Source organism: Suricata suricatta, chromosome 8, assembly GCF_006229205.1.
Source record: "Suricata suricatta isolate VVHF042 chromosome 8, meerkat_22Aug2017_6uvM2_HiC, whole genome shotgun sequence".
NCBI lineage: Eukaryota > Metazoa > Chordata > Mammalia > Carnivora > Herpestidae > Suricata > Suricata suricatta.
In genome coordinates, this window is record NC_043707.1 from 36,204,710 (window position 1) to 36,230,735 (window position 26,026).

Genomic DNA, 26,026 nt, shown 5'->3' on the forward strand with positions numbered 1-26,026 from the left:
GCCGTGCGGCGCCTCGTCAAGATCCTGCTGCTGGGCGCGGGCGAGAGCGGCAAGTCCACCTTCCTCAAGCAGATGCGCATCATCCACGGCCGCGAGTTCGACCAGAAGGCGCTGCTCGAGTTCCGCGACACCATCTTCGATAACATCCTCAAGGTGCGCGCGCCTCCGCGTCCCCGCCCGCGCACCTGCGCCCAGGTGCGCGCAGGTGCCGCCAGATGCGGGCCCGGATCCAGCTGCGACAGCCGGTACCCCCGGCTGTGGGCATTGGGGGGGGGTTCTGGGCGGGGATGCTCACCCCTTCGCCGCCGCAGCGCCGCGATGGCCTGCGCCCCTGCCCATCTCGGGGACCCAGGGGGGCCGGGACGCGGAAAAGCCGGCCAGCTTCGGGGAGGGGGACGGCGCGCCGGGAACGCGCCTTTGCTGGCTGGCCCCTGCGCGCTTCCCGCGGCCAGCCCCCCCGGGGTTAGGGAGCCGTGCTCGCCCTGCCCTCCCCGTCAGTGCAGAAGAGCTGTGTAGACCCGGGAGGAAGCCGGCCGAGGGGCCCTCCTTTGGAACTGCTGATTGGAACCTCGCGCACGGGGTACAGCGAGTAGAGCGAAGTGTGTGTGCCCACGCCCCTCCCCCAGCCCCGCCGCTTGGCTCACCTTCTCCCCTGCCCTGGGGTTGGAAGTAAACTCCAGGCGCCGCAGAACTTCGTTAGAAAGGATCATAGCGTCTTTCGCCGAAAGAGAAGGCCTCAAACACAAGCATGGTACACTTACCAACCTGCGGGTTAGTAGCTCCCTACTTGATACCGTCGGGTGGCCCAGCCTGTGTTCGCGCTCCCCTTCGTTGCCCTGTAACCGTTCTGTTTGTTGGTCGCACGAGGGTTCCGGTGAACTCCTTGCTTTGCCACTCTTAATGGATCTCCTAAGCGGTGAGCGTGGTGGGCTGGCTCCCCCGTTCCCGGCCCGTCGTGTTCTTGGCGGTTTGGGGAAAACACAGAAAAGCCGTAGAGTTGATGGAGTCTGGATTCTAGTCTCTCTCGGCTCTGAGGCTGTGCTCCAGGCCCGCAAGGAAGGGAAATATGGAGAAACTGGACCACGAGCGGCATAAGGTAGATTCTCTCCAGCACTTCGAGTCGTTGGGGAGTTTGCGTGTTTGTTTACTTTTACTTGATTGCTACTTCTCTCTCGCTGCCCTTTCACCTCCTCTCTCCCAGTCTCATTTTGGGGAAAGCGAATGACAGGTATGTCTCAAAGCAGACAGCTGTCTGGAGACGAGATTTTACGGTGCCCCCAGGGACTTTAAATGCAGCAGAGGGCTTTAGAAACCCATCTGAGGCGCTTCATTTCACCCACGGGGAGGAAGGCCTTGGGGGTAAGTGAGTCTAGTCAACCCCGACCATGCGGAAACCCTGGCTCTGACCCTGCAGCCCCTCCCTCCAGGCTCACCCTGGTATTCCCACTTTCTGTATTTGTTATTAAAACCCTTGTGTTAATAGAAAAAGCTCCTTTAGGGTCTTGACGGGAATGACGGGAAGAGGATCATTTGAATGATAAAACACTTTCCTTTTCACCTCTTTCAAAAGCCTCTGTGAATCGGCTCTGGGCTGTAAGTACCTCATGAGCTTTAAATGCCAGGACCCCAGTGTGGTTCTGGGGGGGGTACACTGTGTGGTTAAAATGCCCGCCTTCTGGGGTAAAGTGCATATCATTGTCTATCACGGAGCCAGATTGTGTTTTTACTGCTTTTCTGAACTGTCACACCAGGCAGGTATAAAGTATCAGGATTGGGCCGACTCTCTCCCACTCTCTTCTGACTCCGGAGGTGGAGAACGTGTTTAGTTTAGAAACATAGAATCTTAAATCTAAATCACTGTGTTGAGTACCTTTTAGGAAACTCAGTCTTAACCTCCTCCCGGCGCACACAAACGTTACCCTCTGCTGACTTCCTTATGGACAGAAATAAAATTTGTTAGCCAGTCTCCTCTTTTCCGTGCCGACTTTTTACTAACTGTAGCTCCATTTTAAACTCACTTTATCTCTGGTGACTATTTCAGTAACTGGCTAGGAATTCTTGTTTCAATTTAAAACTGGGGGCGCCTGGGTGGCTCAGTCGGTTAAGCCTCCGGCTTCGGCTCAGGTCAGATCTCGCGTTCGTGGGTTCGAGCCCCGCGTCAGGCTCTGTGCTGACAGCCAGCTCAGAGCCTGGAACCTGCGTCAGGTTCTGTGTCTCCTTCTCTCTCTGCCCCTCCCCCTCTCATGCTCTGTTTCTCTCTGTATCAAAAATAAATAAAATATTAGAAAGTTTTTAAAACTGAAAATTCTTCCCCTCCCCCACACCATGTTTTGACTGATCCACTTTGGGAAGAGACCTTTTAAATTGCTTCGTAGTGACTGCAGTAGTGGCTGGTTGAGCGAAACAGTTTAGAGTGCTACCCATAGATTTAGTGTCACTGGGGTGTTTCGGAAGTACTGTGTGCCGTGCACATTGCCAGGTCCTTCGTAAGTGACGTTCCGTTTTTATCATGCTTCAGATGGGTATTGTTCCAGTTAGCCTGTCAGAAAATTGAGGGTAGGGAGTTTAAAATCTGTTCAGGGTCAGCTGCCTACTTAGCTGGTGACAGAGCTGGGAACCAAACCTGGTCTTTTTAATTTTTTTTTAACTTCAATTTTGGGATAGTTGTGGAGTCCCAGCCTGTTTTAAGAAGTGATGCAGAGAGCCCACGTGCCCTCTACCCAGTTACCTTCCATGGTAATATCTTGTAGAACCGCGATGCAGCCTCACCGTCAGGATGCCCACACTTCGAAAGTTAAGATGCAGAATATTCTCGTTACCATCGAGGATCCTTTATGTCGCCTTTCCTAGCTACTCCCTTCCGCCCCTCCCTGACCCTGGCAATAACTAATCAATTCTCCAGTTCAACAAGCTTCATGCCTTCGAGAATATTGTATAAATGGAGGGCTGCAGAACAGGACCTCTTTGTATCTTTCCACATCGTTCGCTGGAGAGTCACCCAAGTCGTTGTGTGTGTATTAGAAATCAATATTTGGTGCCTGCTGTTTGCCGAGTAGTGTCGATAGTGTGGGTTTACCGAAGCCCACTGTGTAACCATTCACCTATTGAAGTTGTCTGGATTGTTCCATTTCTTTGCCTGTTATGAATAAATGGCTCTGCACTTTCGTGTACAGGTTTTTGTTTGTACGCACACCTTTATGTATCGGGGATGAGTGCCCGGCAGTGCCCTGGCTCAGTCGTATGGTAATTGTGTGGTTAATGTGGTAAGAAACTGCAAACTTTTTGGAGTGCTTGTACCCTTTTACATTCTCACCAGCGGTGTCTGCATGACCCAGGTTCTCCGTATCCTCACTGGCATTTGATGTCCCTTTTCTGTTCTGACGGGTGGGCAAGAGCTATCTCATCGCTGTTTTAATTTTCATTTCCCTAATAGCTAATGATGGAGAACATCTTTTCATGTGTTTATTTGCCATCTATATATCCTTATATCCTCTTTGATGTAGTGTCTCTTGGTTTTTGGTGGGGGTTTTTTTTTAACCTATTTTCCGGTGAGTTCGTGTTTTTTATGGTTTGTTATTTATTGTGTCTTATTGTTGGTGAATGTTTGGAGAGTTTTTTATACATTATAGATACTGGTCATTTGTCACACGTTATGGTTTGCAACTATTTTCTCCCTGTCTGTAGCTTTCCTTTTCTTCCTCTTAACAAGGTCTTTCATATAGCAGAACTTTGATGAAGCAAGTTTATCAGTTTTTCCCTTTTATAGGTAATGCTTTTGGTATCAATGCTAAGAACTCTGCCTAGCTCTAGATCACAGATTTTTTTTGTTTTCCTAAAAGATTGACAGTTTTACATTTCACATTTGAGTCCCTGATCCATTTTGAGTTAATTATCCCATGAAAATGTGTGAAGTTTGGATGGAAGTTTTTTGTTTTTTTGTTTCTTTGCCTTGAATGCTTAATTGTTCCAACACCATCTGTTGAAAAGGCTGTCCTTCCTTTGAATCGCTTTTGCGGTTTCATCAGAAATCAGTGGGGCATATTTGTGTGGACCTATTTCTGGGTTCTCCATTCTGTTCCACTGATCTGTATGTCTCCTGCTATTATCATATTCTGTTGATTACTGTAGCTACGCAGTAGACCTTAATATCAGATAGAGTGGTTTCTCACACTTCATTTCCTTTTTTCAAGATTGTTTTAGCAATTCCAGGGTCTGTAGTTTTCCATATGTGTCTTAGAATAAGCTTGTCTGTGTCTATTAAAAAAATCTTGTTGGGGTTTTGATAGGAATTGCATTAAACCTATAGATCATCTGGGGGAGAATTGACCTCTCTACTCTGTTGAGTCTTCCAGTCCATGAACATGGTATGTCTTCATTTCAGTCTTCTTTGATTGCTTTATCAGCATTTCCCAATTATCAGCATACAGATCTGGTATGTGTTTTAAGTGTATACAAAGTATCTTGTTTTCCTCTGAGCAATTGGAAATGATACATGCTTTTATTTTCAGTTTCCACATGCTCCTTGTTCTTTTATAGCAATGATGATATTTGTGTCTTGATTTTGTGTCCTGTAACATTACCGAATACAGTTGATAGTTCCAAAGGTTTTCCTATAGATAGATTCCTTGGGATTTTCTCTGTGGATCATTATGTTATCTGCAAACAGGGACAGTTTTATTTCTTCTTTCCCAATAGGTATGCTTTATTTCTTTCTTTCTTTTTTTTCCCTTGCCTTACTGCAGTGGCTAGAACTTCCAGTATTAAGTTGAATGAGAATGGTGAGAGGCCTATTTTCTGTTTCTTTTCCTGGTGTGTCTGATTTCTGTCTTTTATTTTTGTCAGTCTCCTTAAAGGCTTATCACTTTTATTGAATTTTTTTTTTCTCTGAAGAACCAGCTTTTTATTTCATTAACTTTTCTTTATGGCTTTCTTATTTTCAATATCATGTATTTCTGTTCTTATTTCCTTCTACTTCCTTTGGGTTTATTTGCTCTTTTTTTCCCCACCTAATGTTTTGAGGTAGAGATGTGGATTATTTGAGACCTTTCTTATTTTCTAGTAAGTGCTGTAAATTTCCCACTCAGCACTGCTTTTGCTGTGTTCGCATATTTTGATATGTTGTATTTTAACTTTTATTCGGTTTCATGTGTATATTTCTTTTCAGATATTTTCTTTGACCCCTGGATTATTTAGAAGTGTGTTGTAGTATCCAAGCATTGAGAGATTTTCCTGTTATCTTTCTTTATTGATTTCTATGACTTTATTATAGTCAGAGAACATACTTTGTATGATTTCAATTCTTTGAAATATTTAAGGTTTGTTTTATGGCCCAGAATGTGGTCTGTCATGGTATATATTTTGTGGGCCATTGTTGGTGAATATTCATGGACGCTTGAAAAAAATAATGCATATCTGTTGTTTGGTGGAGTTTTCTACGTATGTCAGTTAGGTACTGTTGTTGATGGTGGTGTTGAGTTCTGTATTCTTACTGATTGTTTAGTATTTCTGTTGATTGCTGAAAGGGAAGTGTGGAAGTCTCCCAAATATAATTGTGGATTTATCTGTTTCTCCTTTTAGTTCTCTTAGTTTTTGCTTCATGCATTTTGAGACTGTTGTGTGGTGTATAAACATTTAGGATTATTAGGACTTCCTGGTGGATTGATCCTTTTGTCATTATGTAATGTCCCTCTTTGTCTCCGATAATTTGCTCTGAAGTCTACCTTAGCAGGTATTGTAATATAGCCACTCTTTTTTTTTTTTAATGAATGCTTTCATGCTGTATGTTTTTCCCGCCCTTTAGCCTACCCACATTGTTGTTTTGACATGTCTTATAGACAGAATATTGTTATGTCATATTTTCTTCACTTCGTCCATCTTTGTTAACTTGTGTAGTTAGGCCATTCACATTTAAGGTAAAGGGATTAACAGGTTAAGGCATAAGTCTCCCATTTTGTTATTTTTGTTTTTTGTTTCTTCTGTTTTTTACTTTCCTGTGGGTTGTTTAAACATGCTTTAGGATTCCACCTTGATCATTTGGTCATTATATATCAATTAAAGTGGTATTTACTTTCTTGGGGGTCGCTCTGGGTTTCCTGTGTCCGTGTGTAGTGTATCCCATTGTTCCAGCGTCCGTGTTTCACAACTGTAAGTGAAATGTAGGAACTTTCCTTTCCTTTAGATCCCTTTACTCTCCTCACTTTTTAAAGATAAATGTTTTTCAGTGTTACACTTTGAGGACCAAGTCAGAGGGTTTTCTGTCAGTCATCAGATATGATCTAAGAAATTTGTGAGAAATAGGATGCTTTGTTATATTCACCCGTAATTTTACCACTTTGATGGTCTTTTCTTCCTAAAGTTCTGAGCCGTACTCTTGCCCTTCTGTTTGGAGAGCTTCCTCTAGCCATTCTTTTTTTTTTTTTTTTAATGTCTTTTACTTATTTTTGAGAGACAGAAAGAGACAGTGCGAGCAGGGGAGGGTCAGAGAGAGAGGGAGATACGGAATCCAAAACAGGCTCCAGGCTCTGAGCTAGCTGTCGGCAGAGCCTAATGCAGGGTCGAACCCACAAACCGTGAGATCATGACCTTAGCCGAAGCTGGATGCTCAACCGACTGAGCCACCCAGGCACCCCATCCTTTAGCCATTCTTAAGGGTGGGCTTCTGGACAACAAATTCAGCTCTCCTGCATCCAAGAATGTCTTTATTCCCCACTTCATCCTCACGATCTCTGTGCCGGCTGTAGAATTCACTGTTGACACTTACATTCTTTTAGTACTTGAAAAAATATGCCTTCTCCTTCTGGCTCCCCTGATTTCAGATGAGAAAGCCACTGTCACTCGAAGTGCTTTCTCTGTTAGTAAATGTGTCCTATCTGTCCGGTTGCTTTTAAGATTGCTCATTTGTCTTCGTTTCCAGGGCTTAACTATGATTTGTCTTGACTTAGGCTTCTTTTGGTTTATAATATTTAGGGTTTGCTCTGCTTCCTGAATCTGTGCATTTGTCTTTCGCTAAACTTGGTAGCTTTCCAGCCATTATTTCTAAAAATACTTTTTTGGCCCCACACTTTGTCCCTTCATTCTGAGACTCTGGTGATAGGAGTGTCACTTGGCTCTTAACTACTGACCTCCGGGTTCCCGAGCCTCTGTTGCCTTGTTGAGTGGGATGTGACATCAGCTCTTCCTGGCCTGGCTGATACCAGGGCGTCCTGGGAGCTGCATAGACGCGACCTGCCCGGCCTCCCGCCTCCTTTTCCTGCCCTCCTGGGACCGGGTCAGAGCAGAGGCTCAGCTCCCCACTGATGCCACTCCAGTGGGGGGATTGGACCACCTCGTGCATGTCTAGGCACAGGATTGGCCTGGCCCTGCCAACATTACCTGGGCCCCTTGGAGGATGCTCCCTGGTTCTGCAGGGCCTCAAGGGGAAGTGGGTGCTCACTGTGCTCAAGCCTCAGGGGGTGACGAATGCAGATTTCTGTTGTGAGACCACCCTTTCCTAGGCCTTCTGCTCAGAGGAATATGCTTATCTTGGCCCTGTCTCCATCTGTGACTTGTGGCTGTTGGAGCCTGGAGGCTGTGTGGCACCCGGTCCCAAACAGATGGGTGGTCGGGACACCTGGTGAGCTCCTGGCCATGTGGCTCCTCAGGCCCCAGGTCCGGGCAGCCTGCCGCCCTGTCCCCACTGTCCTTCTTGTGCTTGCTCGCTGTGCTCCGTCCTGAGCGTCTTTATTTGTAAGGGAGGGGACCCAGAAGAAGGTGGCTACTGTGTCTTCGGAACCTGAAGTTTCCATCATATGGTCTTGTGATTCCAGGTCCAGGCCTACTCCTTCATGATTACAGTTATGCCTGAAGGTGATCCCATCATTGCATTACTTTCCTCCCTCCTCCTCCCCTCTGCAGTGTTTTATTTGAATCTACCAGTTTGACTTTCTGTAAATATTCCCTGTAAGACTTCTTATTCATTCTTTTTATTTTTATAATCTTAGAGATGGTGGTGTCTCACTTGCTGTGCGGGCTCTCCCAAAAGTTCGCATGTGCGGTGTTTCAGAGCCTGTGTGGGTAACCCCTCTGGTGGCGGCAGGTGCCTGGGCATTTGTGCAGAAGGCTTCGGACCAGCTTGGCCTTCTCTCCTGGTGGCTCCAACCCCCCTCGTCTGCGCTTTCAGGAGCTCTTTGCGACGACCTATTCCCACATCCCAGTTAGAAGTCAGTACAACACGGGACACCTGGGGAGCTCAGTCACTTAAATATCTGACTCCTGGTTTCTGCTCAGGTCACCATCTCATGGTTCGAGAGTTTCAGCCCTGTGTCGGGCTCTGTGCTGTCAGTGTGGAGCCTGCTTGGGGTTCTGCCTCTCTGCCCTTCCTTGCCCCCCTCAAAATAAATAAATACACTCTAAAAACAAACGAATACAACAGAAGCCGGTTAAAATGTTAGCCTTTGTTTTGTGGACTGGAAATCCTAATACCATGTGCACAATTGCGTGTGTCATTTAACCACCCAGAGGTGGGCCTTCCTCATGTGCTGTGTGTGGCTTAGAAACCTTGTGAAGAATGAGATTATTAGAACTGGTGGTCATGGAAACCAAAAAATGCCACAAGCGCTTTTTGACCCCTGTTGGCACGCTTGGTGCTGGTGGGGAAAGGGTCCGTTAACGATGAATCCTGCCTAGGGTCTCCCCTTCTTCCCCTTCGGTGCTCCGTCTGGCTGGGGAGACAGGCACACCCTGAATGGGTGTCATGTTGAATGCCAGTGTAAAAGTGGGCAGGTGCTTCAGGGCGACTGGGGAAGAGAGATTCTGGCTGAGGCGTCTAGAAAAGCCTCTGAAGGAGGAGTGACGTGAGCTGAACTCCGAAGGCGCCATGGAGTTTCTGCAGGTGGAGAGGAGCATACAAATGAGCCCATCTCCATGCCACACGCCTCTGCCAGTCGGACCGAGAATTCTAATGGTGTGGAGTAGTAAGAAGCACTGTAGGAGCTAGACGGAGCTTTCTAGCGCAGAGGACTGGTCACATATAGCAAACACAGTGGCTTGCTAAAGATCTTGGTCATGATGCTCTTTATCTGAAAGCCCTGGACCTTCTCCCTAGAAGATTCATATACCCACATGTAGTCGCTTCAAGGGGTCCCTCACTGCCCCGAGCCTTGAAGGAGGCCTGTGTATGCTCCATGGACTGCCGGGTAAGAAATGTGGTGGTAAAATATCTAAGATTATGTTAAACTTTTGTAAATTAAAATCTCTTATAGGATCGTTTGCTGTGGCTTTATCTTTGGCAAAGGCAAGCGGGGCGTTGAGCGAGCCTCTGCTGCTATTCTGAATTTGTATGCACTTGGAAACGCCTGGCCTCCAGGGACTTTGTTTCTTGGGCTGAGAATCACATTGTGCTTGATGCCACAGTGGGTTTGCATGAGAGCAGACCAAAAACGCACTTCCAGGGGCTGTGACAACAGTCAGGGTTTTACTTCCTCGTTGGCTGATTGCATTTGAGCAGATTTACTTTTACACTGGACACACATGGTTGGTCCTTTGATCAGGGCAAAAAAACCAAAAACATCTTTCCGTCAGTTAAAAAAAAAAATCCAGAGACCCCTCTGGCCCTTGTTGGGGGTTCATGGCATGTGGACAGCTGTCAGGTTGACAGGTTTGTTATTTCAACCAAACCAATTTTAGGGGGGCAGTTTTGACCCTGAGTCATCTGTCACGTGCCGTGCTTGATGCTAGATGGTGTTTTGCTGACCATTGGCAGTTATTTTCTGGTTTTATGTACTTGAAAGTGAGGACCTGGATCCTATCGGCAGTGACTAGAACTGGAGGTTTATACTTAAGGCTTATCTAGAGATGTGATTACAGGGCGAGCTCCCAGCGCAGGGCGCTAACCATGCGAGACGCACCCGGAGCTAGACTTGCATCAGACTCCCCGAGGGCTGCGCCCACCCTCCCTTCAAGATGAGCTGCTTGATTTGGGGTTCTATTGTGGTTTGTTTGCAGTTCAACAAAAGCAACAGGCTCTGTGCCTTCTGTCCGGTAGGCCGGCTGGGCAGCTGCCGAGTGTTGGCTGACGGCCCTTACAGTGAGCGGAACACGGACCCTGTGGTTAGTAGTCTTGAATGCTTCCTTTGTAGGTTCCGACGTTTGTGTCACATGAGGGAGGGTCTGTGTTCAGGAAGGTGCCACACACGGGTTCATGGACAGCAGAACAAGTTGTGGTGTGTGAGTGTGTCGGGCAGCCGGTACTCCGCACAGGTTTGGTGGTCCGGCTCCATCCGGAGCTTGTGCTCTGGAAGCGGCCTCGGCTGTAGGACAGAGAAGGAGCAGGCATTGGCTCTTGGGCGTCTCTGTGAGTGGCTAGAAAGGAGCTGGCGAGTGTGCCAAGAAAACGTCCAGTGCCGCCTAACACCCACAGCAGCTTCGCCTCGTGGTGTGTCACATCAGGACCCCGAGGTGAACACCAACCTTCACGAACATTGACCGGTGTTAGCCCGTGAACAGGCCATGGGAAGTCTGGGAACTGCTGCAGTGAGGTTGAGCTGAAACAGCCTCGGGATTGGAACCCCTGACTCGGGCTCTGTGCCCTGAGCAGTGTTACTATTGTCCTCCCCTTGGTGGAATGTTGTGCTGTTGTATGTGGCATGGGTGCCAGCCAGCATGTACCCAGGGAGGGCCAGGATGTACCCAGGGAGGGCCAGGATAGACGTCAGGGCTGCAGCCAGACCTGCGCCCCAGGTTCAGAGCTGGTCCTTTGCTGTGCTGTGTGCACGGCAGTGAGTCCCTGTGTGGTACTTCTCTGCCTGCTTGGCCTGTATGGGGACAGGAGAGATGGGGGGAAGGGACAGGGTGGGTGAGGGGATGTCATTGGAAGGGCTGGAGCCCCTGCCTCACTGCAGGAGGCCAGCAAGATGGCCTGCAGGATGTGGGAGGAGAGTCACCTGGACTCATGTTACAGCTAAATCCCCCGGGGGCACATCCGCCATCTGACCCCTGACAAACCAGCGATGCACCTGCCCCAATGTGGCTGACTCAGTGCCACGGTATGCAAATGTACTGATGCTCAAGGTGAAACGGCCCTTCTCTGTGATCGAGTTCCCAAGCGTCGCGGTGAAAGTAGACACTACCCGGGAAGCAGTGGCGCCTTACTGCCGGTTTCCGTGCGGAGGGAGGGTGGGGGCGCTCAGGGGTTGTTTCGGGAATTTCTGTCACATGGGGTGGTTTGGTCTGTGTCTTACCCTGGTGCCACTCCTGCTGTGCCTGGGATGACCTGCAGCCGTGTCTCTGGGCCACCTGAGTGTTTTCTGGAGGAAAGGAAGCGCTGAGTTTAGTTGGAGGAGGGGGAAAGGAGGTGTTTTTCCCGAGGATTCTGGCGCCCTCACCAGAGGCCTGGAGGTTGAAAACTGGAAGTGGGGGGTGATGTTGGGAAAGGGGGAGACCCTCCCCACTGGGTTAGCCGGTCAGAGCTGTTAGCCTGGCTGTTTACCTTCTAGGGTTACACGGTGGACTCGATAGTGAAGTAGTGAGCTTGTGTCTTTAAACAGATGAACCGTCACTACCAGGATGGCCCAGTTAAGGCAGACATCTCATTAGAAGTAATCCTCTTGGAAGCCAAGTCAACAAATAACTTATTAAGTATGTGTTTATGCGTGAGATGCCGCAGAGGCCATGAGGACGCAGCTGCCCAGAAGGAGGAGCACCTTTTCTTTGTATTGGGCACTTCGGTTTCTGTGTTGCAGGCATGTCCTCTGGTCCCCGTTAAGCCTGAAAGGTCGGGTTCGGGGTTTTACTCTGTTGGGGAGGGGTTTCAGCTTCCTTGACTTCCTTCCTGCCCCTGGACGACGAGCTGCTGGACAGGTGCCTGTTAGAGAAGGAAGCAGGCGCTGGGCTCAAGCCCTCCAGCCTCCCTCCCCCAGAGCCGCCCTGTCTTCGGGGAGTGGCTGGTCCTATCCCGGCTCCGCAGAGGTCGAGTGCCCGCCTATGTCTGTGCAGCGCCGCAGCGACAGCGAGCAGACCTCCCAGCCGCAGACCTAAAACCACTCTCCCATCTGGCTTGTATTCCTAAGAAAGCCAGTGTTTTCATCTCCATCTATCAAGTTGATTCCCGTTTTGATTTCCAGATTGATTATAGACTTGGGAGGAGGAAGAGAAAATTGAGGCTCACTGAGGATGAGTGAGACCAGATCCCTCTTGCTGACATATAAGCCCCAAGTTGGGTCTTTTGCTGTGATGAGTGGAAACAGCAGGCCGATTGCTCTTGTCGCTATAAATGTAGTTGTCCCTGAAGGAAGCCATCACCTATTTTCTGATGGAAACAGAAGCCGACAGGCTCAGGCATACTAACTAGCTGCTTACCACTTGTGCAAAACATTAGGGGTCCAACAGAACGCCAGGGTCACTGACTTCCTACTACCCCCTAGTGTCCCTCAGTGGAGCTGCTCCTCATGTCCCTGGACGCGCTTCCTTGACACTGAGCTGTTTGAGGTGACCTGGAAACACCTGGATCCGTTTGAGGTCCTGTTCTGTGAAGCTCCTGTGTGACAGCTTTCGACTTCTTTTATGTATTTAACAGATTACCTACGCACTGCAGAAATAACCATCACCACAAGTTTCCTTCCCTCTGGGTAGAGCTGCCCTTAGCCCACACTGTAGTCCTAGTAATCTGAACTTTGAGTTCGGGGTTCTGTGGCCAGAGGCTGAAAGCGCACTGGATCCGGAAGCCGGGAAGCCCAGTTCTGTGGTGGGCTGGGAGAAGAAACTTCAGGCCGAGGGGGTCTGAACACAAGAGCAGATGCCCTGAAGCAGGAAGGCTAGAAAGAAGCTAGCTTTGAAGGAATCAAAAGAAAGCTCTGTCCCCATGCTGGAGGGCAGGGTGGGGGAGGGAGCCTGCCCGTGTGTGTCGGACCTTCCTGAGCAGGTGGTCTTGTGGCACTTGGAAGTGAGAGCAGGGACTGCCTCAGTCCACGTGGTCAAGGATCCGTCTGGGGCAGCGTATTAGGATGCTGGGTTCACAGGACGTGCTCCCAGGACCTGTGTGTGTGTGTGTGTGTGTGTGTGTGTGTGTGTACACGTACCTATTCGTGTGTATTTAAAAATAATCATGTGCATACAAAGATGAAAAAATCCATCAGAAGTAATCAAGGAAGGAAAAGAGGCATTCTTATACGTAGAGGTTGAACTGTATGAAATTCTGATTTTTGACCCACAAAAACGGCAGATTCATATTATGCTTCTAATATTTCAAAAACACTGGCCAAAGGCAGAAAGATGATTCTAGGGCCATGCAGTGCATTTCTCGGCCTCAGCCGCGCCCCCAAACAGTAATGTTGAGTAATAGAGGTGAGTCGGCACCAGCCTGAACATACTCACTAGTGGCCTCCAGCTGTGCCCTGGGAAAAGTTGGGGAAAGCGCTCGAAAGCAAAGGGACCTTGGCAAAGGGAGGATCTGTACTGAGACCACACTCTCGAGACGGGGACATGAGCTCAAAGGCAGGGCACCAGGCAGGATTTCAGGAGAGCCCGCTGTGCCCCAGACAGGGTGCCGGCTTCCTTCTGTGTCCCCTAACACGGACCGGAGCAGCGTCCATCTGTCGAACGTCCGTGCTGGTCTGGGATGACAAGCTGGGTGGAAATGCTCTCTGGGAAGTGGACCTGAGTGCTTCTGGGAAGACTGGGTTGGTCTTCCAACCACCCTCCCGCTGCATCCCAGGGGGCCCCAGGGGGGCACGCACAAGGCAGCTGAGAAGCCAAGTCCGGAAGAGAAGGTGTGCTGTGAAAGCGCATGCCCCGTAAAACCAGAGCCCAGGGGTCTGCTAAGACTGTAAGGAGAGAACAGTCAGTGAGACACTGAAGTGTCACACGTGCTATTCGAGGTTCCCTGAGTAAGTCCAACCCAGGAAGGGCCCAAATGGAAACGCCATCAGGATGCGGGGACAGGTCCAGTCCCACTCGCCACTCAACACTCCCAGTTGGGGGAAGGGGAGTTGGGGAGACAGCCGGAGTACTGTGGGTGTCTGTGTGGGGACACACACCTAACCCTGCCATGTCTGAGGCCGAGGGGGCCCAACGGATCTCTCCCCTGCACCTGCAGCAGGGACGAAGTCCCTGTTCTCTCGTCGCTTGGATTGTGAGCCATTCCTGGCCGGACCACAAGCAGACTTATGTGCCCTTACCCACTTTCGAGTCCCCTGTGCACCCATCAGGCACGGGGCAGGGACGGGCCATCAGGTGTGGGTCTGTCTGCTGAAAAGGATCTGAGCAGAGCAGCTATTTTCTCTGGGCACCTGCTAGGCTGAGGGCCTCCGAGCAGGAGCAGCTGCGCTGATTTTTTTCCCTTCTGGGGTCTCACCCGGTGCCCACACGGGATGGGAGCAGGTTCCCCCAGCTGCCTGCTTGCGGCCACGCACCAGCGGCAACTCCTCCAGCCTTCGAGTGGCTCGGCAGGTGTCACACCTCCTTTCGCGTGATTCGCTCAGTACTCCTTGTGCCAGCTTCCCAGTACTTGGCGCGAGGCAGCGTGGGGGCTTTGCCTGGGGGGGAAAGACTGACATTGCCCGCTGGGAGCTGGTGACAGTGCGCTGTGTGGGTTTACTCCGGCTCTGCTTTTCAATAAATGGGAGGAGCACCATCATCCCCAGTGGGCGTGACCACAGCTGAAGCCACGGAGGCCGCCGCGCTCGGCTCGGAAGCCCCTTGAAACCCACAGCCCGCAGGGGTCCTCACACCTCGCCCTTCGTGAGTGGAGCGAGCCGCTCCTGGAGAACCAGCCACAGCTGACGAGAGAGCAAGAGTTGATTGCTGTGAAGCAGCTGTGAGTATATTTTTTAAGAGGTTTCCTACGGGGGCGCCCGGGTGGGTCAGTCGGCCTAGCAGCTTGGCTCAGGTCACCATCTCACCGTCTTCGAGAACGAGCCCACGTCTGGCTCCATGCTGACAGTGCAGAGCCTGCTCGAGATTCATTCTCTTTCTCTCTCCCCTTCCCCTGCTCGCTTTTCCTCTCTCTCTCAAAATTAAATAAATAAATAAAAATTTTAAAAATAGGTTTTTTACAGTAAACATTATTTTAGAGAGTACTTTGGTAATAGTAATTTTGTAGTATGAGTCCTTACAAATATATTCTGTTATACTGTTATACTATATATACTGTTGACATAATGTATGTATAATATAATTTATAAGATTAAACAATCCAGTTGTGATTACCTAAAGCCTTTCTTCCCTATGTGAGCTCTATCCAGTTACATGGACATGTTCATTTTTAATTGCAGGTGTTTTGACTTAATTGTGGTTTGAATTTCCCTTTAGAATGTTTGTAATCTTGAATATTTTCAGAATGTGTAAATATTTACCAAGGAGACCACAGCATCTTCAGCAATTTTTTTTAATTGGAACCGTGTCTTATTTCCTATTTCTTGGTAACTTTAAGAAAAGAACCACCATGTGGCCTGAACTTTCTTTCCTATATCTGGTACCTTTTCCTATATCTGGTGCCTTTTTCTAGTCTTTCATCAATTTTTAAAATTAATACTCTTTTTTTCATGTGTATTTATTTATTTATTTTTAAATGCTTGTTTTTGAGAGAGAGAGCATGAGCAGAGGAAGGGCAGAGAGAAAGGGAGACAGAGAATCCAAAGCAGGCTCTATGCTGTCAGTGCAGAGTTCGATGTGGGGCTCAAACTCATGAACCGTGAAATCATGAACTGAGCCAAAACCAAGAGTCGGACACTTAACTGACCAAGCAACCCAGGTGCCCCTAATTATTTTTTCATTTTTGAGAGAGGGGGAGAGAGAGAGGGAGACACAGAATCCAAATCAGGTGCCAGGCTCTGAGCTGTCAGCAAAGAGCCTAATGCAGGCCTTGAACCCATGAACTGCCAGATCATGGCCTGAGCCACAGTTGGATACTTATACTGACTGGACCACCCAGGTGCCTCAAAATTAATAATATCCTTAAAAAGTATGGGGTTTAAGTTTTAAATGTGTTTTTGAAATAGATTAAAAGGCAAGTCTTGAGCCTTTAAGACTTCAAGACACAGATTTCAAGAAGACTGTGTCCTCTGTTTTTATAAGTGACTGGCATTACGCACGAGTAGTTTATTTTCTTTTGTATTGTTTTTATAACTGATACACAGGTGATTGTTTCCTTGGTTATGACTTTTTTCCCCCAAGTAGTTTGGACGCTGAGCCCATCATCTAACTTATTGTATATAAACAAGGTGATCCAGGAGGAAACCATTGAGTGCTCAGTCAGAGTCACAGGTAGGTCATGGTCAGGGAGCCTGCAGGTGTGTCGTCCTGAGGAAGAGCTGTCCCCTGCACGGAAACCTTTTTACTTTAGGCTGGAACAGGTCAAGACGGCCAGGCGCTGGTCTAAATTCAGCGATGTGGAGATTCTCACCTGTTAAAGAAAAAGAAATTAGGTACATCTGCTAGGAAAGAAGGGACAAAATTAGCATAAACATCCCCCAAAGTGTTGTTGGAATTACACATGGTTCCAGAAATGGCTGGATACAAAATAAATGGTTGTTTGAACATGTGTGTGTGTGTACGTGTACTTTCCTGTAATAGAAAAATAGCCCGCCCATAACAGCACCATAGGGTCACATACTAGCAGTAAGCTAGAAGGGAGAAAAACCTGTGTGATGGAATTGTGACACTGGAGTGTAGAACATAAGGAGACTGGGAAAAAGGGATTATTTTCTGTGAGTGGGAATCCTTGATATTGTAATAATACCAGTTTATGAGCGGAACCCCATACCAGTCAAATAAATCCCAGTTTACTTTTCTTGGAACTTGACGGAATGCTTCTGAGATTTACGTGGTGAATAAATGTGTGGTCTTACCCTCTACAATTCTGGGGGAAATGCAGTGTGTTTGGGGCAGTTTTCCTGAGCAATATTAAAGTGTGGTGAGGCCACTGTCGGCAGAGCAGGGTCGCGCGGGTTCGGGAACAGCGGTGGCTTGGTGAAGCAGACGTGCTGACCCGTGACGCGTATCTGGGCCGTCAGGAGACCATGAAGGGAGGCTTCAGAGCAGTGGGGGGTGAGGGATGGTCAAAAACAATAAAGTTAGATTCCTATCTAATACGGGAATAATTTCCATGTGATTATAGATTAAAAATATTAAGAAGTGGATCATCAGAATACTAGATTAAATGTAGGTGGGTACGTGTGTGATCTCAGGTTAGGGAAAGTCTGTCAGATTGTGACATCAAAGACAAAGTGATCAAGAGAGCAAATGGATCTTTTAAACTCCCTAAGAGTTTTTAAATTCTGCTTGGCAAAACGAGCATGAAGCTGAATGAACTGGGAAGTAGTATTTCTAGGATATGATAAAAGTTGATGTCCTTGGGGCACCTGGGGGACTCAGTCAGTTAAGCGTCCGACTTCGACTCAGGTCATAATCTCACCGTTTGTGGGTTCGAGCCCTGCGCTGGACGCTGTACTGACAGCTCAGAGCCTGGAACCTGCTTCAGATTCTGTCTCCCTCTCTTTGCTTCTCCCCTGCTCACGCTTTGTCTCTCTCTCTCTCTCAAAATCAAATAAACATTAAAAAAAATTTTTTTTAATGGATGTCCTTAGTCCTCTGACTTTCTTCCATCTACCAGTAGTTTCCAGATTTACACATTTAATTCTGACTGTACCCTGTGATTTCTGCAGTCTTGTATACCGCAACCTCCTTGACATCTCCTGGGCATCCTGTGAGTGTCCTGAACGTGACATGCAGAACCAAACTCCTGACCTGATTCCTATGTTTCCCACATCCGATCCACCCGGTGTGTCTCGAGTCCTGTTGACTGTCTGTGTCATGGGTCCTCTCCTCTCCTGTGCCATTGGCCACCCGGTGCCAGCCCCACCGTCCTCGCCTGCTTCTGCAGTAGCTCTGCTGGTGGCCTCTCAGGGAGCGTGGTCACTAGCTGCTCTGTGTGGCTGCTGTAGATCAGGACACCAGCGTTTGAATGTCTGTGGGACATCAGAAACTTGACCAACATTGCTTTAATGTGACCTTTTTATTTTTCCTATGCTTTTTTCATAATTGAGGTCAAGTTCACTTAACATAAAATCACCCATTTTAAAGTGAGCAGTTCAATGGCATTTAGTACATTGACTGTGGCGTGCAGCCATCCCTTGTGTCTACTTCCAGAACATTCACACCACCCAAAGGAAACCCGGGCTCCTTAAGTCTCTCCGCTAATCTGTCCTCTGTCTCTGTGACTCTACCTGGGTATTTCATATAAATGTGTAGCCTTTTTTGTCTAGGTCTTTTCACTTAACACCTTTGTTTTTAGTTAATAAGCTTTGTTTTTTAAGAACAGGTTTAGGTTTACAGAAGAACTGAGAGGAAGGTGTAGACTTTGCATCCAGCTGCCGCCTCCCCTCCTCAGAGTCTCCCTGCTAACATCTTGTGTTGGTGGAACTTTATTACAGATATAATTGTAGTGTTGATACATTATTGTTACCTGAAGTCCAGAGTTTACATTTGGGCTCACTCTTGGTGGTGTACAGTTTGGGGGCTTTTGACAACACAGAAGAGTCACAGAACTCATGGGTGCAGCCCTTGGAGGAATGGCCACACTGCCTTCCCCAGCAGCTGCACCATGGATGTGCCCCCCAGCAGAGACATTCCACCCCTCCCCCCATGTCTCCACGTCCTCACCAACACGTGCTCTCGTCTGCCTTTTCTATCGTGGGTATCGTGGTTTTCGCTGGCATTGAGGATCTTCTCCTGTGTTTGTTTCATTCTGTTTCTAAGACTCTTTTAACTTCCTGACTTGGATTTCTGTTTTCTCACACCTGTGGGAGGACCCCTTGTCTTTTCACACTGATTGCCATATATGTATTTGTGGACTGATGACCGTTGTTGCCATTCAGAGGCCAAAGAATTGGAAATGTGAAGAGATTTTACAGACTTCATTATTTTTTAAAATTTTTTTAAATGTTTTATTTATTTTTGAGAGAGGAAGAGACCGCGTGAACAGGGGAGGGTCAGAGAGAGAGAGGGACACAGAATCTGAAGCAGGCTCCAGGCTCTGTGCTGATAGCTCAGAGCCCGATGCGGGGCTCGAACCCACGAACCGTGAGATCATGACCTGCACTGAAGTCGGACGCTCGACTGACTGAGCCCCCCAGGCGCCCTGCACTTTATTATTTTTAAAGAGAACGTTGAGAATGTAGAATGGGGATGAAAATCCTTCAGAGGCCCCCTCTTCTCGGCCACCTGGATTGCTGTGTGCCCGCAGCGCCACAACAGCCGATGGCCAGTCTGTCCGCCTTGTGTGCCTGTTCTTTAGCCCCTTTCACGTGACTGTCCTGGATGTCCCCAGACATTTGTGTGGCCTGTGCTTCTGCTTAGGGTCGGGTATCCCTCCATCTCCTTCCAGACCTGGTGACTTTGAGCCAGGCCTGGCGGCACATGTGTGCTCCCCGCCCTCTGGTGCCGCCTTCTGTGCTCTGCGCTGTGCGTCCCAGTCGGCCTCTTTGCGTTCGCGTGTACAATGAAAACACACCCATTCAGGTCAGACAGCTTCCCTTCCTGCTCTGCTCCCGCCCTGCAGGGCTGACCTGTGCAGGTCTGGTAGTGCGGCTGCTGGCTGGCCGGGAGCCGCCCTCCTACATCTTTCCGTTTGCTTTGCAAACTCACATAGACCTCCTGGGGGTCTGTGGAATCTCCAGCCAAGGCTGGTTTAGAGTGATCTGGCCACAGACAGGTGAGGAGGGAAGAGCGTGAGATCTGGGCATTTGTTCCCTCTTATACTTCCAGTGCCCCTCACACCTTTGTCATTGACCCCTAGTCTGAGTGCGCTGTTGGCTTCCTGTTGGTGCCCTGCGTTGTTGAGGGTGTATGTGCATAGGCTCCCTTGTGAGTGCAGTTCCAGGAATAAATGGTCACGTGGGCTCGGGCGCCACCCAGGGCCAGTGCGTCCCACGTTGTGCCCCCTTGGGGGTGTGCCCTGGCTGCTCCCACCCCCACCACCCTGGTCCAGGCCCTTGCGTGTGCCGGGAAACGCCGTTCTCTGGTGCGCACACCAGACTGGTTGGGTCAGCCTGAGAGCAAGAGTGCATGGGACTTAGCATCTCTGGGTCCAGGCTGCTGTGGTCCTCGGCACACTTTGACTATCGAGGACACGCTCCACAGTGTAACTCATGACCCGAACAATCCCGGACCACCAAACCACCAGCAGCAGGGGACTCGGTTAAATGGTGGCATGTGCTGGGCACCGCGTAGCCACTAAGAAGTCACTTACCTGATATTTACTAACCGCCTCTTCTGTGTTAGGTGCTTAGTATGCATCAGTGGGTGGGGGGGGGGAGCCTGTTTTCTACAGTGTATTTATCCTCTAGTGTGGGAAATAGGCGGCCAGTGGAATCAACGTTAGCTTCTTGAGAATGTTAGAAAGTGTGAGGTGCTTTGGGAAAAGAGAAAGAGCAGATGGGGAGGAGGGCTGAGGAGAGGCCCCGAGAGCCTGCTGTCAGAGGTGACACTGGAGCGGCAGGGGACAGGGGGAGGGCGCTTCCCACAGAGAAAGTGCCAAGAGACTGGAGCCTGGAGACTGGAGACCGGTGTGGGGGAGGGGGCTTGGAACCAGGAAGGAACCCCCCCCCAAAAGGGGAAGGGGGTGAAGGAGGGGTGCAGATCCAGCGGGGCGTTGCTGGCCATCGTAGGGACTCTGGCTTTATGTCTCAGTGACATGGGCTGAGTGTTTCCCCAGAAGAGGGACACGATCGGAGTTGGGCCTTCAAGGGTTACCGGCTGTCACCTCTCTCGGAGGCCAGGGCTCAAGGGTAGAGATGGTGAGGAGTGACTAAGTTCTGGTACTGTTTTGAAGGTAGCACTGATAAGAAAATGATCTGTCTGAGGTATGGAAACACAGCTGTGATGTGCCTAACTGAAGAAGGGAGTATGCTATTATTCTTCAAGGTCCAGATCGTGAGTGTCAAAAATGTAATGAATTGTTCTCTTTAATTAAAGGGGACTTTTATCTTTTGCTTCCTTATGTAAGCACATATATTACTTTTGTTGGAAATGAGACTTTAGGGGCACCTGGGTAGCTCAGTCAGTGGTGCATCTGACTCTTGATTTCCCCTTGGGTTCAGCGCAGATCATGATCCAGGGTTGTGGGATTGAGCCTGCTTGGAATTCTGTCTGTCCTTCTGCCCCTTTCCACTGCTTGTGTGCTGTCTCTGCTCTCTCCCTAAAATTAAAAAAAGGAACACTTTAAAAAGTGTCTTTCTTCATGTAGTTTTACTGCAAGCCCCTTATTTCATTACGATCATTCATTTACCTTGCCCTCAATAGGTACTCACCTATGTTTTGTAGTTTATCGTGTCTATACCATGCTTTTTAAATTTCCTATCTTTTTAGTTCATTCTGTGTCTGTCCAACTAGAATCAAGATCCTTTGGAGTTCGGGTTGTCACTTTGATTTTCTGTCTACTCCCCCTTGTCACAGATCCTAAGTGCTTACTGAAGAATCGTTCCAGGTCTTTTTGAGGAAGGGCTGGGCCCCTTGCAAAAGGGTTTTGTTTCTCCAAATCTGCAAAGGCTTGTTGTCCATGTGATTGAATGACCCAGGAATGTCCCGTTCTCAGTCCTGCCACTGGCCCAGACGCCCGCTCTGTGCTGTCACGTGGGAGCTCCTGGAAACCGGAGGCCCGGGACGCAGTTGCCCTGACCCGCTGTCGATGCTTGTGCTTTAGAGGAGTAGCCTGTTCTATACGTGGTCTTGTCTCTGCACAGTTGCAGAAACACAGGCCCCACTGTTTTATGTCGGGTGTGGGCTGCGTAGTGGGAAGGAGGGCCCGTCGGTGCCCCGGGCTGGTTCTGGGCTGTGTAGACCCAGCAGTGTGGAAAGCCCACCACGGATGCCTCAGACCTGACTTTTTATTGTTGCAAATAAGGTGTGACTAGTCACTAAGAATTAAAATGGCTGTTTTCAAGACCATGGTAGTGCTTGGTGACTCTAGTGTTCCTGAAAGTCTCCCTGAGGCTAATCTCTTAAACCACATCGAGTTCCAGTGAGTGTGAGGTCAGGGGGTGGGCGCCAGGGGCTCTGATGCTAAATCCAGGGCTTTTAGGAATGGTTGCGCAGACCATCTTAGGGGGTGGGAGGGTCAAGGACGTTAATTTTGTCCAACTCTGTTGCAAGGCACTGTCCTTATCTCGAGTAGGGCTTGAGAAAGAGACGTTTGGGAGGTAAGGGCATGCCAGGTCTATCTAAGGTCCCTGTAATTCATGATTCCGCTTCTGGTTGAGGGACACTGCAGATGCTGGCTCAGATGGATAGATTGCCTTTGAGTTCTGACGATATCATCCCAGTGACCTCTGGGAGGTGACACGAGAAACCAACAAAATAGAACTTCTCAAGGAAAAGCTATGTCCAGCGGCAGCTTCAGAATTTGTGAATTTAAGTGACAAGTTCTAAAAACAGAAAATAGGAGAGCTGAGTAAATAACATTGTAACATTTAAAAACATTTTTTTATGTCTTTATTTTATTTTGAGAGAGACAGTGAGCAGGGGAGGGGCAGAGAGAGAGAGACACACACACACACACAAAATCTGAAGCGGGCTCCAGGCTCTGAGCTGTCAGCACAGAGTCCGACGCGGGGCTCGAACCCACTGAACTGTGAGATCATGACCTGAGCTGAAGCCAGACACTCGACCGACTGAGCCACCCAGGCACCTCCATTATAACATTGTTTCAGCTAGATCTATGAGGAGGTGTTGGCGTCAGTCTGCATCTTACCAGCTCACATGCATACCTTACATTTGCACATAATTGTGGCACGTGCAGCCGGAGTGCCCGTCGTGGGAGGGTGTGGAGGGGCGTGCCCCTTGCACCTCGGACCCCCGCGGCCCAGCATGGCGCGGGCATGTGGCAGGCACTCACAATGTTTGTTGGATGTACGAGTAAGTACTTTTAAAGAACTTGAAAACCAAATTTTAATTTCACGATCTCATAAAATATTTTCATGGTGTGAGTAGCAGGCGGCTAGGATTCCCCGGAGCTGGAAGATGGTCTACCCGTGTCTCCTGGCAGCTGGCACTGGGCTGCTGGACCAGCTGGGAGAAGAAGTATCTCTTACCCAGCCTTGCTGGAGCACGCCTGCTAAGGCAGAGTGGACGTGTTACAGGGGGCAGGGGATGACCAGAGGAATCGCTGCCACCCACCCGGAGTGTTCACGGCGAGCCGCTCTGCTTCGGGCTGCCCAGTGAGTTGGCGGGGGGTTGCGGCCTAGTGTCCTTCTGTGGAGTCATTCATACAGTGGGGGAGTTTCACAAGTGGCCAATCGAGGCAGTTCTCTCTTCGCCACTCCGTGTCGCTGAAAGCATGTGGGGCCACTTTCTCTGCCAGCAGGGCAAGTCTGGTGTCCACTTTCTCACAGTTGTACTTTGTGCACCTGACCGTCGAAGCGGGGGCTCTCCACCCCGAGATAAAGCCAGAGTGTTGCCCCTGCTGTTACTTCTCAGGCTGTGTGTGTAGAGCATCAGTAGTCAAAGAGTGCAGCACAAACAGAACACAAACCAGAAAACCGCTGATGCACATCTTTCACTTTGGTAGCGGGTGCGTGGCTCCCCTGGAGTGTCATCTGTGCTCATCCAGGGCGGCCGCAGCTCCATCCTCATTAGCTGAGAGAGCAGAAGCTGTGCTGGGCAGTGGCCCAGGAGAGCACAGCCGACATGGGGAGCATGCCTGGAAGTCACACAGCTGGTGGGCTCCCGGAGGAAGCCAGCCCCTCTGGGGTGTGGGGGGACTGTGCCCCAGACAGAGGGCACCGCAACTGCAGGCGCGCACGGGCGGGGGTTTGCCCGGGCATAGGGGAGCCCAGGAGGGGTGAGTGAGGCCGGAGCGCAGTCACCAGGGACAGCGAGATGGGGAAGCCTGAACCTCATCTTGGGGGCCACACTAGGGGCTTCGTGGTTAGACCCCAGTTTAGTGCACACCGCCTGCAGGGCTCATTCAGGTCAAGCGCCCGACTCTTGATTTTGGCTCAGGTCATGATCTCGGGGTCCAGGAGATGGAGCCCCACGTGGAGCCTGCTTGGACTCCTCTGTTCCTCTCTGCCCCTCCCCTGCACTCACTCGCTCGCTCAAACCAAACAAACTTTAAAAAAGATAAATAAAAAAATAAAACCAAGTAAGGTGGGAAGCCCCTGGAAAGTTTTCAGAAGAGAACTGAAATGATCGGACTTATGTTTTCCCTCGGGTCTCTCTGTGTACCAGACCAGGAATGTAGACGGGGCCGGGGAGGTGGGAGTGTGGGCCAGAGTGGAAGCAGGGAAGTCACTTGGAGGACCTCAGGAGTCCCTGCACATTATATTTGTAGTTCAATTAGGTCTGGAGTAAGGGAAGTGGGTATCTTGTCCTCTTACTGGCCTTAGTTTTTCCACCTGTGAAATGGGAATAGTAATTGTAGCTGTCTCCTGATTGTCCTAAGAATCAAGTGAGTTAATGGCTGCCAGACTAGTCCCTGGGCATAGTAAGAGCTGCTTCCGCCACTGCCTGCTTTCTCCCCAGAGGCAGCCACTAGCATGCACTTGATTGTATTCAGTCTGTGTTTTGATACTTCTAGTAACTATGTGTATATCCATAATGTACATATATGTATCTCCTGTGTTTGTAAGAATTTGTATACATGGCATTTTGAATATATTAAAAATTGGTTTGCTCAGCAGTATGTTTGCATCAGTCCATGTCGGTGCTTACAGATCTAGTTCATTACTTTACCCATCACACTAATCACTGAGATTTGCAGTCCGTTCCCCACAAACTTGTGGTGAGATTGTGTTCTGCCCCCATGACCAACACTGTTGCACTGCATGTCCTTGTCCGCGTGTGCTGTATGCCGTGGCTGTAGTTTGTGCAGAGAGTGAACCTAGACACGGACTTGTATGTGCGCTTGCAGCTTCGCTGAGTGTTGGTCAAATACCGTTTCTCATGGCGAGTCTTAGCAAAGCTGCCAAATGAACTAGAACACTGTATCCTTTAATTCAGATAAGTGAAAATTCAGTGTATGATTCGCGTAGACACAGTATTGGGACTTGTTGAGTACCTGAGACAGAGGAGCCGTAGGAAGCACGCCCAGGATTTGTTCTAATCCTGCAGATGCGGAGATGGCGGTCATGAGGGAAGAAGCATTGACAGGTCCTCAGAAAAGGGGCATGGCCCACGGCACAGGGCCACCCAGGGAGGCACCATGGTCAGTCAGGGGGCAGGCAGGGTGAAGGAAGAACGTGGCTGGGGGCGTTGGTGGCGCTGTCATGGGAAAGAGGGGGGAGCTTACAGTCAATAGCCAGGTGGGCTCCTGGCTACAGGGGTGGTCCCTGCTTGTCCAGGACTGGTCCTGGGTGATTAGGACAGAGGGGTCCTGCCTCCCGGGCTCTGCCTTGTTGGTTTGCCTACGGAAGGGAGTTAGCCATCCCCATGAAGGGCAGTCTCTCCAGGATTGCAGGGCCCCTAGGATGTCAGAGCATCATAAATACAGAGAGTAGGAAACATTAACACAAGGAGAAATAATTCAGAGATAGTTACGACCTAAATTAGTAATCCCCAGAAACATGAAATTATTCTGTGCCCCCACCCCACCCCTCCAAGCCTGTTTGCTGTCCTAGTTCAAGTCCACAGTGGTCAGGCTGGTACTCACTTGAGATACTTCTGGAAGTGCCCAGCTCAGGCTCCAGCCTCACTCAATGTGTGGGTCTAGAGTGCAACCCGGACATCAGGAGGCTTAAAACTTGCCCAGGTGTGGGGCGCCTGGGTGGTTCGGTGGGTTGAGTGGCCAACTCTTGATTTTGGGTCCTGTCATGATCCCAGGATTGTGGGATCGAACCCCGCATCGAGCTCCATGCTAAGCATGGAGTCTGCTTAAGACTCTCTCTCTCCACCTCTGCCTGTCCCCCACCCCGGTCATGCATTCTCTTTCAAAAACAAACAAAAATCCCCCAGGTGACTCTCCTAGCAGCCAGGGCAGAGAAGTCCTCGTCTGCAGAGAGAGGACCATGGTAACCTGTTCTTGAGGCTTGTCAATGTCAGATGAGCTCATCTTGGAGGC

At 49.5% G+C, this 26,026-nt stretch overlaps 1 protein-coding gene across 1 annotated transcript in view; it reads left to right on the forward strand.

Moving 5' to 3' along the window:
• The first annotated feature begins 6 nt into the window (after positions 1-6).
• GNA12 (G protein subunit alpha 12) overlaps positions 7-26,026 on the forward strand; it is a 94,612-nt gene continuing 68,592 nt past the window's right edge. Inside the window, exon 1 of the mRNA XM_029948788.1 lies at positions 7-153. Within this exon, the coding sequence (XP_029804648.1) occupies positions 73-153 (81 nt within the window). The 5' untranslated portion in view covers positions 7-72. The remainder of the gene's footprint in view (positions 154-26,026) is intronic.